The 14,238-nt window shown below is 41.4% G+C and overlaps 1 protein-coding gene across 3 annotated transcripts in view; it reads left to right on the forward strand.

The window, feature by feature from the left end:
• The first annotated feature begins 1,206 nt into the window (after positions 1–1,206).
• The window catches only part of LOC135341069 (uncharacterized), a 121,811-nt gene continuing 108,779 nt past the window's right edge, over positions 1,207–14,238 (forward strand). Inside the window, exons 1-17 of one of the 3 annotated variants that reach the window (XM_064537543.1) lie at positions 1,207–1,371; positions 1,484–1,807; positions 2,901–3,164; positions 3,669–3,878; positions 4,892–5,073; positions 6,151–6,389; positions 6,462–6,664; positions 7,010–7,256; positions 7,614–7,773; positions 8,109–8,312; positions 8,660–8,749; positions 8,906–9,134; positions 9,345–9,484; positions 9,660–10,078; positions 10,885–12,406; positions 12,601–12,948; positions 13,032–13,379. In XM_064537543.1, coding sequence (XP_064393613.1) covers positions 1,534–1,807; positions 2,901–3,164; positions 3,669–3,878; positions 4,892–5,073; positions 6,151–6,389; positions 6,462–6,664; positions 7,010–7,256; positions 7,614–7,773; positions 8,109–8,312; positions 8,660–8,749; positions 8,906–9,134; positions 9,345–9,484; positions 9,660–10,078; positions 10,885–12,406; positions 12,601–12,948; positions 13,032–13,379 — 5,079 coding nt within the window. In that variant the 5' untranslated portion in view covers positions 1,207–1,371; positions 1,484–1,533. Of the gene's footprint in view, positions 1,372–1,483; positions 1,808–2,900; positions 3,165–3,668; positions 3,879–4,890; positions 5,074–6,150; positions 6,390–6,461; positions 6,665–7,009; positions 7,257–7,613; positions 7,774–8,108; positions 8,313–8,659; positions 8,750–8,905; positions 9,135–9,344; positions 9,485–9,659; positions 10,079–10,884; positions 12,407–12,600; positions 12,949–13,031; positions 13,380–14,238 lie in introns of all 3 variants that reach the window. The other 2 variants (XM_064537542.1, XM_064537544.1) reach the window with 2 other exon arrangements.

Here is a 14,238-nt window from a genome sequence, read left to right on the forward strand (position 1 = left end):
AAAAGTGAGACAAAAACACACAATTTGTACTTCAAACACTAAAAAAGAAGGAATTTTACCTAGAAATAATTTTAGTTTGCTCTCTATTGTATAATCTAGCTATTACTCTTTCCAATGATACCTCACATGCAGTTTCTACATGAGCTGCATACAGTGTTTTTCAGGTTTGAAATATAACAGTGATGACAGTTTTACCATTGAATTGCAGTGACTGGAAAGGGACTGTCCCATACTTTACATCATAAATTTTTGTGGGAAGGGTATTTACCTTTAGTTCGGTGCTAGGCAGCACAAGTAATTCCTAAGGATTCATATGAAATTTTGCATAAGTGCATGTAAGTAGAGCTAGCTAAAGTTTATTGTGCCAGCTAGACTACTGTATACCTACTGAGGATGACAGATCAGCCCAAGTAACAGCCAAGGTATACTACTGTAACATAGAGCTGATGTCAAGTTTCCAAGACAAGCAAGGCAAAGCAAAGACAGTGCCCAGGAACTGAAGAAAGCCCCTGAAAAACTCTCTCCTGGTGGGATTTACCGACACTGACGATCCATCAAGAGATAGTTAACATACACATATTGAATATGATGATGAGTAGAGTAATTATGAATGGAGAGAATAGCTGGTAGACTTGATGGACTGGATGAAAGTCTGAACAGTGACACTGATAACTGATTACAGACTTAGTTTATTATCTTTTTCATTGTATTTTGAGTTAGAAACCAAGATTAAAATATAATCTGGTCTGCAGAAGAAAGGTACAGATGCTAACTTGAATCTATGCTACCTTGTTTGCTAATTACACTGCAGTACTTTTATTATTTATTATGAAGAGGAAATGACAAATATGACAAGTTATGACACGAAACGTCACAATTATTGAGTGGGCGGTAACAATTTTAATTTGACATTTCACATCGATATAAACTCTACAGGAGGTATTGTTCTTCCCAGCCATGAAACCAGAGATTGGCAAGCCAGCTGATGGCGTTGAGACAACTGGGAAAGACTAGCCTACCAAGAGATGTACTCTATAGGGTGAAAATTTTGAATATTTAAACTGATTGTATTCATTGTGAGAATAATAATTATGTGCAAGTTGTGTTGCTCTATGTGCACGGCTGTGGCTAAGGGAAATTCCCTTATTCATTACACAAGGGATATGGCCGGGAATGCCCCATCATGATGTTGACCCCTAGGCCCTTTGTCTACTTTAGCCTAGCCGTACAAACTGCACTGTACAAGTAAGTACTGCTATATATAGCTATAGTACTAGACCAAATGCATTCTGTCTGCGCTGCAGCACGACAGTGAGCTACTAGTTACTTTCTGGAGCAGCTTTACTGTTAACCCAAGCAACATAAAAGTAGGTAACTTATACACACGCAGTAAATGGATCATCAGAGAAGGTCACTAGATCTAGTGTGTATGACAATGACCTGGCTTCTACAATTTCAGAATGTCCTTGTGTTCCCTGTATAGAGGCGTGTCCAGAGAACCTCTCAAACGGTTCCTCTACTACTGCTGGTGGTATGGCAGAACCTAACCAGCACTTGATACCACCCTCTGCTACCATAGCAAAATCCTCCGAGGACGTTGCTGGTGATAGTCACCCCCTGAGTGACCCCAACAGCTCGTTCACCGTCCTCGAGTATTCTTGTAGTCCCTCGCATGCCGCCGAGGCTCGGAAACGCAGTGGACCACACCCACCTCCAGATCCAGATAACCTGCGGCCACTTGAAGAGGTGGATCTTGGTCGTCACTCACTGCGGACTAAATCTTTTCAGACAATCAGCATCATGAATGGTACGTATGCCTACTGTCTCTTAATATCCACACACCAACTTCTTCTACTGTGATTGAGCAATTAAGTGGAGATAGGAAAGTGGCCATTAATGTGTTTGGGTTTGCATTTTTATTGGTTGCTGAGTCACATTCTATATACGACACATGTTAGTTCTGGTTCGTGTACATACAGTGTATACATGTGCACTTAGTCAGCTGTTTTATTGAATCATGTGACTGCATGACTACAAGGGACCGGAACTTTCCTACAGCTGTATCTATTATAAACTGTACTTAAGAGACGTAGAGCTTTTGTGAGCTTGTAAATACAGACTGCATAGTATTACCAAGGGCACATTACACAAGTACTGTGTGTTTGGATATGATCATGGGCTTCATTACCACTGTAGGCCTAGCTGCATTATAGATAAAGAAGAGAGGGATTGGCAACGGAAGTAAATTTCATGTAAATTTGCTGAACGATGCGTGTTGCCCCCCGAACCACGCCGCGGTTATCGAGGCTGTCTACTTCAACGTAGGAAGACAGCCTCGAGTAAAGCACAGGCTGGGAATGGTTGAGGAGACAACTGATTGTCTTACTGTCAGTATAACAATCCTGCTGCTAATTTTAGACTTCATTTCCATGCTTGAGGCTATATGTGATCCAGGACACTACTTAGTTAGACAATCTTAGCTATATTATAGGTGCTATTGGTACATAGCCATAAAAAAACGGTGAAAAGAGGTGAAAAAAGCGCTATGTACCCGTAGCTCTTTCTCAACAATCTAGAAACAATTTTGGGAATTTCCACATACTACACATCATCAAGAAGCATGGAAATGAAGTTTTGGGGGGTCTTAGAAAGCTCTGTGTAAGGCCTCAAACATAAAAAAAAGTGTTTCACGGCGTTACGGTGGGGGACAACACGCATCGCTTAGGATTAAGCCACACCCCCTGCACAAAAGTCTACGTTTTAACTTCCGTTGCCAATCCCTCTCTTCTTTATCTATGGCTGCATGTAGGAAGGTGTATACAGTGAGCATATACGTATAATACATGTAGGTGATGTTAATAATCTCTGCCAATACTTTGGACTTGGTTTATTCTATGCAGGTCTAAAGCTTCGGCTCAGAGGTCGGACCGCCCTCATTGCTGCTTACACATATGCCTTGTTCCCACGCATGGACAAGTGTGTACCTGTGGATTGGAAAATTCTCGTCACTGACGATGTGCAGAGTCAGCACATTCGTTGCCACCCGTTACAAGATGGAGACGAGCTGTCAATGTTAGTATCCAACTTCAAAGAGCAGCATGCCAAAGCTGTGATCCTCGTCAACACACAAGACAACTACTCAATTGCCCCTCAGTTCTTGAAAGGTTAGTGTTGTGTGAGTGTGGGAAGGTTTTCTTGTGAACAGCAGTGTGGTTTAAACCTCAGTGGTACCTCACCCTGCTTGTGATCTCGTATGTAATTAGATTCACATAGGCTGGATAGATTGTCTGATAGGGGTGTGTACTTTCACTGTGCTGTTTTATCCCCAATAATTATATTACAAAAATGGGTTTTGCACAACATGTACATGTATGTTTGTGGTTAGTGCTTGCTTAACAAGAAGGCCTTGGACTGCCAAAGTAGACGCCACTATTACACCATCCTAGCTGACCTTGCAGAATTTGGTTTTAGAACAATTAACCCTTTACTGTAGAATGATTAGAACTGTGTTTTGCCATGATTGCACCCTAGTGTTAAAAGAAAGTTAATCTATCCCATGTACGTATTTCGTATAAAAAGTTATTCCTAAAGCCTTACAATGTATATCTCAAAGTCTGAAAATGGATCTCCCATCACATTATATAGGATTCTCTGCTCCCCCATTGCAGGTATGAAAAAGAGTAGCATCCCAATAGTAATCATCACTCAGTGTGACGGTGCCAGCCTCTTGGCCAGTCTGGAAACACATGGTGACGATGTCCAAGCCCGATTGGACGCTGAGAGTGATGTGGACGCCCTCGTTGGAGGAGGGCAAGAAGAGTCCTCCCTTACCTCTAGACAATCCCCCGGTCCAACTAGGAAAAAGTCTGATAAAGAAGGTGTGTTTATTAATCTCATAAAATGTTGTGTCCCAAATTACATTCTGTTTTGTAAAGACTATTTTACAGTGTACTTAAAACTTAAAAGTTGTTGGTACGTAGTAGGGACACCTTAGGGTCTATAAAATGTAGAGCTGAGGGAGAGCAATAAAATTAATAGTGACACGTACTAATAGAGAGGGTTTCTTTAGGGGGGTCAATAGTGCAAGCTTGTATCAATTAAGACATTGTTGTCATGCCATACAATAGTATTTATAGTGCACAGCTGGTAAAGCTATTCATAATTCTGTGGAATGTGCTGAGCTCACAGCTCTCACTTGGAGTGATGAATATCTAGCGGGGGGGGGGGGGAAGCTTCCCTCCTAGAATGCTCAGCTTCTCCCCCAAAAGAGAGGGGAAAATAGGGAGAGGGAGGGAGGAAGAGGGGTATATACTAGACCCAACATTATCTACATACTGTCTTTTCCTACGTGTAGTTTTGCTAGAGGATGATTGGTCATCATCTAGTCTTGCAACAAATCTATCCATTGCTTTTGTACAGTACATGTGGTTTCTAGTGTTCTATATGAGCCACAATTTCAAACCAGCATACCAAGTTACATGGAGTTGCCTGTCAATGCACATTGCCAGGAGTACATCGCTAATACCAACAACAAACAATGTAGGGGGTGTGGTGACCAGAAATTTGGGGGGGGGGGCTAAATTTTTCACGCTGGCGCACACATTTCATGGGTAATATTTTCGTGGTTGCTGCTTGCACTGCAGATAAAGGTAGGCAAGGTCGCTTCATTCGTGGCGTGGGTGAAATATTCGTGGTCAGACCTTCAACCACGAAAACCACAAATATTTTCCCACAAAAATTACCTGCTATACGGTATATATCAGTCATGAACAATGCCATTTTTATTGATTACCCTGCTATGAACGTAGCATGCACTAGCTTGTTGTGTATACAACCAATTTCATGCCGAAAAACATATTACAGTTAATGTGGACCCTTTTTTACTGTGCAGGACCAGGTGTGAAGCAGAGGTTGAAAGATCGTTTTTTTGGTAGTGACAAAGGTTCGACAATGGATCTGAGGGCAGAGCTGAAAAAGCTTATGTTCACTGTGGACAAGAAGCCAGCGCTTATATCCGACGATCCAGCCAAGTTCATTATGGTGATGTCCATCCTCACAAACTACGAGAAACAGGTGAGGACAGTTTTCGATTTCAAGCTACATGTAACTGTGTGTGCCGTTGGATCTTGTAGACTATAAGTCAGTGCTCTTACTAACTTTTCATGTCAAAATGTCCTGACAATGTAGTGTTTGAGAGGACAAAACGAAAGGTCGTAAGGACAAACCATAATATACATTGCTTGTTCAAAGAGCAGAGGAGGTTGGACACGAAGCCAAAAAGTTAATAATGACGTAACCTTTATTAAAATACTTGAACCTTGAACCTACTTTAACAAGCTCTTTTCTAGCCAGCAGGCCACCTTTTCATTCTGGAAACAAGAGTATACTTAGATGATGATATAGCTGAGCTATACATTCACTCTACAGCACGGTAGCTCCTACTTTATAAAGGTCAGAGGTCAGTTTGACATGACAGAACTACGACCTTGTGAGAGGTCACCCCTTTTAAGGACTGCACGATTTCTCTGGAGGGGCGCAGTAGCTAAAAGTTAACTAATTTGCAGCAGCAGTAACATGAAGGGGCTACTTATCACAAGAATCAGGGCGCGATGTGCAGTCAAACTTGCAAATTTACTGCACAAAACATAAGCTCACGTGATGATTCAATAGTGGTCGACCTTTTGACCCTGTCCACCCTCCTCTGGTTCAAAGAGTATACACGCACCTTGCATCTTAGCTGCCTTTTCTACTTCATACTCTATAGCCAAGTTAGGTTTCAAAGTTTTGTCGTTTTCTACGATCTACTTATCAACAGTCTTTGTAGAAACTGCTCTTATTTATAGATGCGCTAGTACTATCAGTAGTAGAGCTACATGTATCATGACTGGCACTAGTACTCATTTTTCTAGCTGCTTAATACGTTTCACCACGTGGCAGGACAATTTTACCGGGCATGCGCAAGGTTACACAATTGCAATTTTTGTCCGGAAATTGTCGGTGACAGCGATTATTTTGTAGAGGTCACCTTGGGCAGACCAATAGTGGCTGTAATTACCGTGGTACATGTACGTGGCTGGTGTCTTGCCTGTTCCTACATGGACTTAGTACTTGTAAGCATGTAAATTGTTACTAGTTTTGATTTTCCCTTAGGCAAAAGAGGACGGTAATCACACCACGGTCAACGAAACTCTGAAGAGGATGAAACCACATTTTGACGAGCTATTTTACAAGGACCTTCCCTTCTACCTAGTATTTGCCTATCGTCTTCACATCCAGTCCACCTTTTACCAGTGTGACGATATGGTACCATTTATCACAGCGTGCTTGAAGAAGATTGAGAGCTTACATTTCCAACAGCTAGCCCAGACAATAAACGACTTCGCCAAAAGGTGACTCGATCTTTATGGTTATTTTTTTAGTTGGCACTGGCCTGTTAACTTTACACTTCGTTCGTTTTTTAGGGGAGACTTTGAAGTAATGTGTGGCACTACAAAGGAGGAAGAAAGTGTGAGCATGTTCTGGTTCATGGAGTGTGCTTGTCAGGTGTTGTCGGAGGTCTCTCAAAATCTAAACAACCGAGCCTCTGTTCAGAGTCAGAGTCAAGGACCTGCAACCAACGTGAGACCGGTCCATCCCAACTTCTGCTACACTAGAATGATGTGGTGTAAGTACAATGATCATGTATGTGAATGTATGCAAGGATCGATATACATGCTGAGTTGCAACACGTACGCTATATTTGCGAATATATGACATAATTATGTTCCAGCTAGCTAGTGCAGCTATGTCTGTACCAATAATTAAACCATGCACGTATTCTAAAAATGTGTATGCTCATGCAGTTTTTCACTCACCTTACAGTATAGTATTACTGACTTGTGCTTCTCTGTACAGCTAGTATGTACATGTATACAAGAAATGTATTTGTGAATTAAAAATAATGGTAACTTTACCGCTCCAATTAACAATTATGTACATGTACCTTTAATAATTATGTACCTCCATGCAGTGTCAATGGCTTTCAAGTTTCACTGTGAGCGGACCCAAATTACCAGATCAACCCCCCGACTTTGGTATGACAGGTTTATCAACTACCATCCTCGTATCGTCCTCACCGACGCTGTGATCAGAGATTTGGTGGATGGATTGGATTTTGGACGTCTCTTATATCTACCAAAGGAGGTTCATTTCAGTTTTCATCACATGACAGATTTAGTTGTGTCAGAAAGATGCATTCGACCGTTCAAATATATTCGGTGAGTTTAAACACCTTTAGAATTGAGGACCAATTAGCACACTTGGTAATTTATAGCCAAGTTAGTTTAGCAGTCGATTCAAAGCAATCTTCACCTGTTGTTCAAACTGCTTCAGTCTTGATAAGTCAATTGGAACCAAGACGAATATAGATACATGTAGGCTATAATTATAGCTTAAGTTGCTCACTGTATTGTACATGAGAATTAAGTAGATCTTAGATCTTTCTTCTTCCATATATACTATAGGTATGGTTTTAATTTACAGATACTACGGTCTATTAGTTGCGTAGGAGCCTGATTGTAGGGGCTCAGAATCGGATACCATAAATGTGTATAACATATGTTTTCTATTTGCAGGCACTTTCTTCACTCCATGGAGCAGTTTCTTGAGACAGAGGATGAACTGTTCCACATACTCACTCAGATCAGGGCCACGTACACCTCCAAGATAAAGGAACCAGGTTTCTCTATGTCCAACGTCAGCCTTCTTGGAACACTGGCTGACACCATCACTGAGGTACATGTAGGAAAACCTGGCGATACTTGTAGGGGATGGGGTGGGGGAAATTTGCCTTCCCAGTAGAAAAGTAGCTATTTGCATGCTTGTTGACTGCAGGTACCATGTCTGATGTGTACTGTTAGATTAAGTATATACAATTACGGCCGTGTTCTATGGATCTTAAAGTATAACCCACATTTTAAGGCCAAATTTTATTTTAATGGTAGTATCATAATTATACAGTTTATCTGGGAATACATTGTGTTGTTGTCTTGCTGATGGAGTTCATACATGTATATACATGTTTACGTCATTGTTCAGTTCAGTCAGATCAACTAATTTTCAACACGCAGGCTCTCAATTTTCTAGACTTCTTGTTGGGTGTCTGGGACAAACGCAAGTTCAGAGATGTGTCTATCGACTCTGAGTGTACCAACTGGCTGCAGCTGCTCCTGGGGTTGGTGGAAATCACTCGGGACCACTCCCACACACTTCTCAACAGTTTTTTCAGGAAAAATGGCGTCTGCAAAAAGTATCGAAGACTCATTGTCAAACAAGTACGTATATTGTCCATAATTATTAACAATTAAATAGAAAAGCAGCTATATACGGTTCACGTGCAATAAAATATTGAATGTCTGGATCGACTACATGTATTAGATAAGTACAACTTGAGGCCTAGCCGCACGAGGAATACGGTAAAGCTGACTGTGTGTGTGTTAACAGTTGCAATGCGACGAAAGCTATAACAGCTTCCATATATACAGGCTTCTATAGCCACATTCTCTTGGGTTACAATTTGTGGATTTTAAAACTATGCAAAACTTCCCGAGAGGCAATTAGCACAGCGCAGCTTGCATCATTCCTTCACGATTATGTTATTGTATCTTCTCACTTATCCCAGGTTCTTGATACCACTCACCAACACTTCGACAAACTGAGTATTCAACAATTCTTCACTCTGTACAAGGCCTTCAGAATCTGGCCCAACAAGGTAGCCATAATGGTATTTTGATTGTTTGATGATCACTGAGTCCTTGTTTATATTTTTGGTATAAATCTAGCTCCAGGATAAAATTGTTAGCTCCATTGTAGGCACCATAATTATATAATTATAGACATGCAATAAATGTTCCCCTTTTGCTTCCAGTTTCTTGGTGAGTACTTGGAATCGTACAACGTTCCTATAAACACCAAGATCAACGACGGTACGTGCAAAGAATTTTTTGGAGAGGTAGTGGATAGGTTTCCCGCTGCACATGAGCACTACTATCTTCTCGGCTTCCTCATGAAGATTTCTGAGCGTTATCGTGAAGATAACTGTGCAAGGAACTTTGTCCTGGACCTCGTTAAACTGGGAGTGCCAAAGTTGCTCGGAGGTGTGTTATTCAGGAGACCAAGTATATGGTCGGTCATTCCTAAGGAGAATCTACATGTATAACATGTATAGCTGCTTAGGAACCTTAGTTTCTCAGAGCCTATAGATATTATATATACATGTATAATTATTGCCTCTACTTAATGACTATAATTATGTGCATTCAAGTTCGGTTTACCCAGTCTACATATATCCCTTTTCATGCCTGCAGCACCTGATCAGGGAAGCTCTGAAGACGCTGACATTGAACGAGCTATGGAGATACAGAAGAAGTTCACCGTCATGCTCAGAAACTACATACGTGGGAACGCCCTCAAGCAAACCATTCTCCAGCAGATGACCGAGATACTGGTATGTGCACTCGTTTCATTACATTCTATGTTCAATTATGGCTGTATTATATAAGGTGCATCCGAATTTGGAAACTTGCTTCGGCTTGGTAATTAACAAGATTGGTGGGATATTGTCTATCATGCACATGCAATATATAGTTGAAACTATCATGTAACACCTATTTCTTGCTCAGAATGCCATCTCTGATGAGAGGGACGAGTTCCAACAGCTCATTCTGAGAGTCCTCTATCAAGAAGTGATCCCTGAGTTCAAGGTTCTTCAAGACCTCGACTCAAACAAGGGGAAAACCGGTCAGTTGTTCAAAGCCATCATCAAGTACTCCATTGACTATCTCTGCAAGTCACTCAGGTGGCTGCAAGGTCTCACAACTAAACAAACCTTCTGTTGGGGGCTTGTTGCTTCCTCTTCATCTCGTGTGCATGTGACTGCTGAAAATTTTGATTGGCTCCGCAACTATTCTTATGTGATATCGGAACTGGGCAAGCTGTTCAACAACTACTGTACTAGGAAGAAGCTCTCTGACAACCAAAGTGTGATCGTTAACAGTCTCCCTGATGATATCGCCAAAAGTTGCTGTGATGATGTCACACGGTATATACAGCGTATATACGTACATTTATATAGAGCTTTGTATATTCGTTACACTTGCTTGTGCTCGAGTATAACTGCTGATACCAGTAGTACTTTTGTATGCAATAGATAATCCACACCGATCTATTTTGCTTATAATTATTTGCTGCATGTAAACGATATGCATGGGCGTAGCCAAAGGGCGTGCTAGGGGTGCTCGAGCTGCCCTTGTGAACTCTGACCTCTTTGCAGATCCACCCCTTTTGTAATTTTCGTGGGGTAAATATTTGTTATTTTCGTAGGCAAGCTGACCTCCACGCGTGGCAATGTAATTTTAAATATTTTAGTTTAGAAAATCACCGTTTTAGAGTTGAAATAATTTTTCACCTCACAAAAATTACCCGCTATACGGTATTCATTGACAGGAAATGCGTTATACTTTTACATCTTTTATCCCTGCATGAAGACCATGCAATGACATCAAAACTTCTGTTTAATTCCACTTATATAACGACTCTGTGGGTTCATTGTCAGCAAACAATAATTATTTAACGTAGCGAAAGCAAAACATGGTGAGAGGCATTAGCACAGCGCAACTTGCACCACTCGTTACCAACACCTATATACCCAGTGTTAGAAATTACTCACTGCCATCGGTCATTGACCAGACATTTAATTAGAATGACCATCATGCATTCGTGCATGTGTCCAGTCAGTATGACCAGGCACAAATCACATTTTACCATTATTATACAGTCAACAAAAATTATTCCTAACACTGTATACTGGTTTCACATGTACACAATCCATTATAATTATACATGCAGTTACTTTAAATGGATCGGCACAATTCAAGGCGTCTTTCAAACCTGGAAAAGCAAATTGAAATCTCATGAAGTTAACTATGACGAGATCCTGGTGTATGCCTCCTGCCACATTGAGATAGAAAGGCTCTGCCAAACACTGTGCTCCACAACTCTCATCATAGACTTCCAAATAGTCCTGACAGTAAAGAACACTTTCCTGACAGATTTTGAGCTTCTAAATGTCTATCTCCTCCGTTACACACCACAACACCCTGATGCAAAGTGGTGTAACTTTCTCGTCATTTTGAAGGAGTATGGGGTGACCCTCCCACAACACCTTCTCACACTTATTGAGAGATACGTTGTCTTCCCTGATAATAAGAGCAGATCAAACCATGAACTTCTCAAACATCCTGTTCCAACAGGGACTAACGGAATCTTCCTACCAGGCAGCAATGAGTTGTCGCTTCGTTTAACCAAAGAGTTCCCTCTAAAAGAACTTTCTAAACTGGTACATGGAATAGAAGAATTTCAAGAAACTCTGATTGAACATATGGATATGCTCATCTTTTTCAAGCTAAACCACAGCGTAATGTTTGACAAATACCTCCGTGTGGAGATTGGGCAAGCTATCGATTCAGAAACAGAACAACAATCTGTCTTTGAATCCTCTAGTCCATCAGTGTTCCAATTCTCTTTTCCTCAAAGTATGTTCTTGTCTTTGGCACAACCAAAGAAAAAGAAAGACGGTGTGTCAGTTGATGTCTTACATAAATCACTCCAGAACACAAATTATTTGCTCATGAAGATTATGAGGGGAGAGGCTGCTTATGCTGACATCATTGCACAGGGGAAACTGGACCTTGAAACCCTCGATATAGAGAATGAATTCACCACCCTCAAAAGCTACTTCCTGACCCTAAATATCACTCAGTCAGAATCTGAAGGGCTTGCTGGCGTGCGAAGTTTACTAGAACTGTTCCAATACACAAAACACATACAGAAGATACAAGGTGCGTGTGAGCAGTATAAGTTGAATACGTGTTTGCAAGACTCAGACTTGAAGGAGGTCAAAGATCTCGTCAGAGATGTAGAAGACGAAGAGAACCGCTCGAAGCTAACCCCAATAGAAGCCAGTCAGAGAATGGAGCGAATCAAAATACTTCTCTGTCTTGCACCTGATCCTAAGTCCAAAGTGAAACCTCGAGATAATTGCTTGGAAGTTTTCTCTGCAGTAGCTAACAGTGCCGAGTTTTATTTATTTATTCAAGCTAAGCAATTTTATGGAGAAGAAGGGGTGGGCACCTTCCATCAGCAGTACCAACTAATCACGGCTCAGTTGCAGCACGAAGAATACGATGAATATGTTCTGAACCACCTCCTGGCTGCCTTCAATGTCATGACGCCATTCTTGGACCAGGAGCAGAGTTTCAAGGACCTTATGACCAAAGTAACTCGTCTTGATACGACCATTGGGCTAAAGCAGCTAGAGACTGTCAACAGCAACATCACCCTCATTAAACTCTGGTTCTCAAGGGCTGAGGTGAGCGATTTTAATTTTTCCCCTTGCTGTGTATGTAGCTATATATAAAAGACTTTGCACATCCATGTGTATTAATTTTATATATACATTATTTTGTCATAATGGTTGTCTTCCTTAGTACACTACCTGATTTTGGCTAGTGGTTAACTTGTGTCAGTCAAGTTCACTGTATATTACAATGCTCACATGAACAGGGAGACACCCTCCAGAACGTTGCCAAAGAACTAGACAAAGTCTTGGAGACTGGTTACTACTCATTCAATTTGCCCACGGACGGAGAGGCTCAAATGATCTTAGAGTACGTGCCTTCCAGTAGCCAGACCTCGAACACTTTCGAAGAGGGTGTGGATGGCGGAACTACTTGTGCATCCTACTCCCAGATCTCTAAACTAGAGCCAGAGACTAGTGACTTGGTGATTAAGAGGCCTAAATCAGAGCAGTGGAACTCAGAGCAGATTAGTGACTTTGTGCGTAAGCTTGGCTTTATGGACACTGAGAGAGAAGGAGGAGAGAAGATCAAACACTTCCGGCTTATTAGCTCTGTGAGTACGATTCCATGAGGATAATTGTGATGTACCTGTATTTGTGTTTTTTTGTGCTCATTTATTTGAATTCATGTGTTTAGATTGCCTACCGTCTACTGGAATTGTACAAACAACTGAAGGACCTTGGAAACCCTCTCTACTTCAAGGGCACAGTGGAGCCACTCCTCTGTGGTGTCGACCGTACCAATGCAGACGATCGAGTGAGAAAAACAGAGGTCCATCTTGAAAACTGGAAGAAACGAGTTACTGAGCTACGAAGTCAATACAACTGGTTACTGTTCTTCAGCATACAGAAGATCCTGAGGTTGTACAAACTGGTGTCCATGTGTGAGGAGAGAGATAAGCAGCTGGACAAGATTGTGGCTGAGATAAGCTTCCTCTGTAAAAATGACGTGGCAACCAGGCAGAACTTGAAACAACGCGTGAAGGTAGGGGTGCATGTGTGCTGTGCGTATGTATATACAAGTAAATGTTTCAGTGCAGAAATGTTGTCTTCCAGAAGTGCTTCAATGACATACACAAAGCTATAAAATTTAAATTGGTGTCATCATTGGTAACCTGTCCCAAGTGTTTTGTCAAAAACTTAGCCTCGTCCCCAGGCTTTACTTTTTCTTGTTCTTGTCAAGCTCTCAATATAAATGAGCTAGAGGTTATGGGCGGCACTAAAGAAGGACATGATGGACGTGCAAGCAAAAGTAAAGCCTGGTATGCAAAATCGCGTGATCCACATACATTTTTATGAACATCGGGATATGTAGCCCACAATCGTGGCGTAGAGTTTTCTCCCACGTATTAAGACACTAGAAAATCTACCGAAGTATAAAGGCCAGGAGCAGACCGTATAGATAAGCAGACGTAGACTGAGAGACCAAGCTCAGTGCAGAACCAGCATGCCCATGCAGCTTTGATAGCAAGTAGCTTAGTAGCTACCTGCTAGATGATAATGATGACTAAGCTATATATATCAGTCTAGCAGATCTAGCTCAGCATGGCACAGATATAGATGAGTAGATCTATGTAAAACACACAATCTAGTACTAGTAGGTATATAGCTAGCTAGCTTGTACAACACATTAAACTACTTACCAATTCCAAGTCTATGGCCATGCATGTCCATGCACCAGTCCTGCACAAGTCATAGATCGAGGTGGGCAGTTCAATATCTCAATCTCTACAGGCCCACGCTCAATTTCACCCTTCCACCACCCTTCTACTGTCACGCGACTTTGCATACCAGGCTCTCCTTTTACCTGTATTTAGTTCTTCTATATTCATACGATTGTGACG

Source organism: Halichondria panicea, chromosome 9 (genome assembly GCF_963675165.1).
Source record: "Halichondria panicea chromosome 9, odHalPani1.1, whole genome shotgun sequence".
Classification (NCBI taxonomy): Eukaryota; Metazoa; Porifera; class Demospongiae; order Suberitida; family Halichondriidae; genus Halichondria; species Halichondria panicea.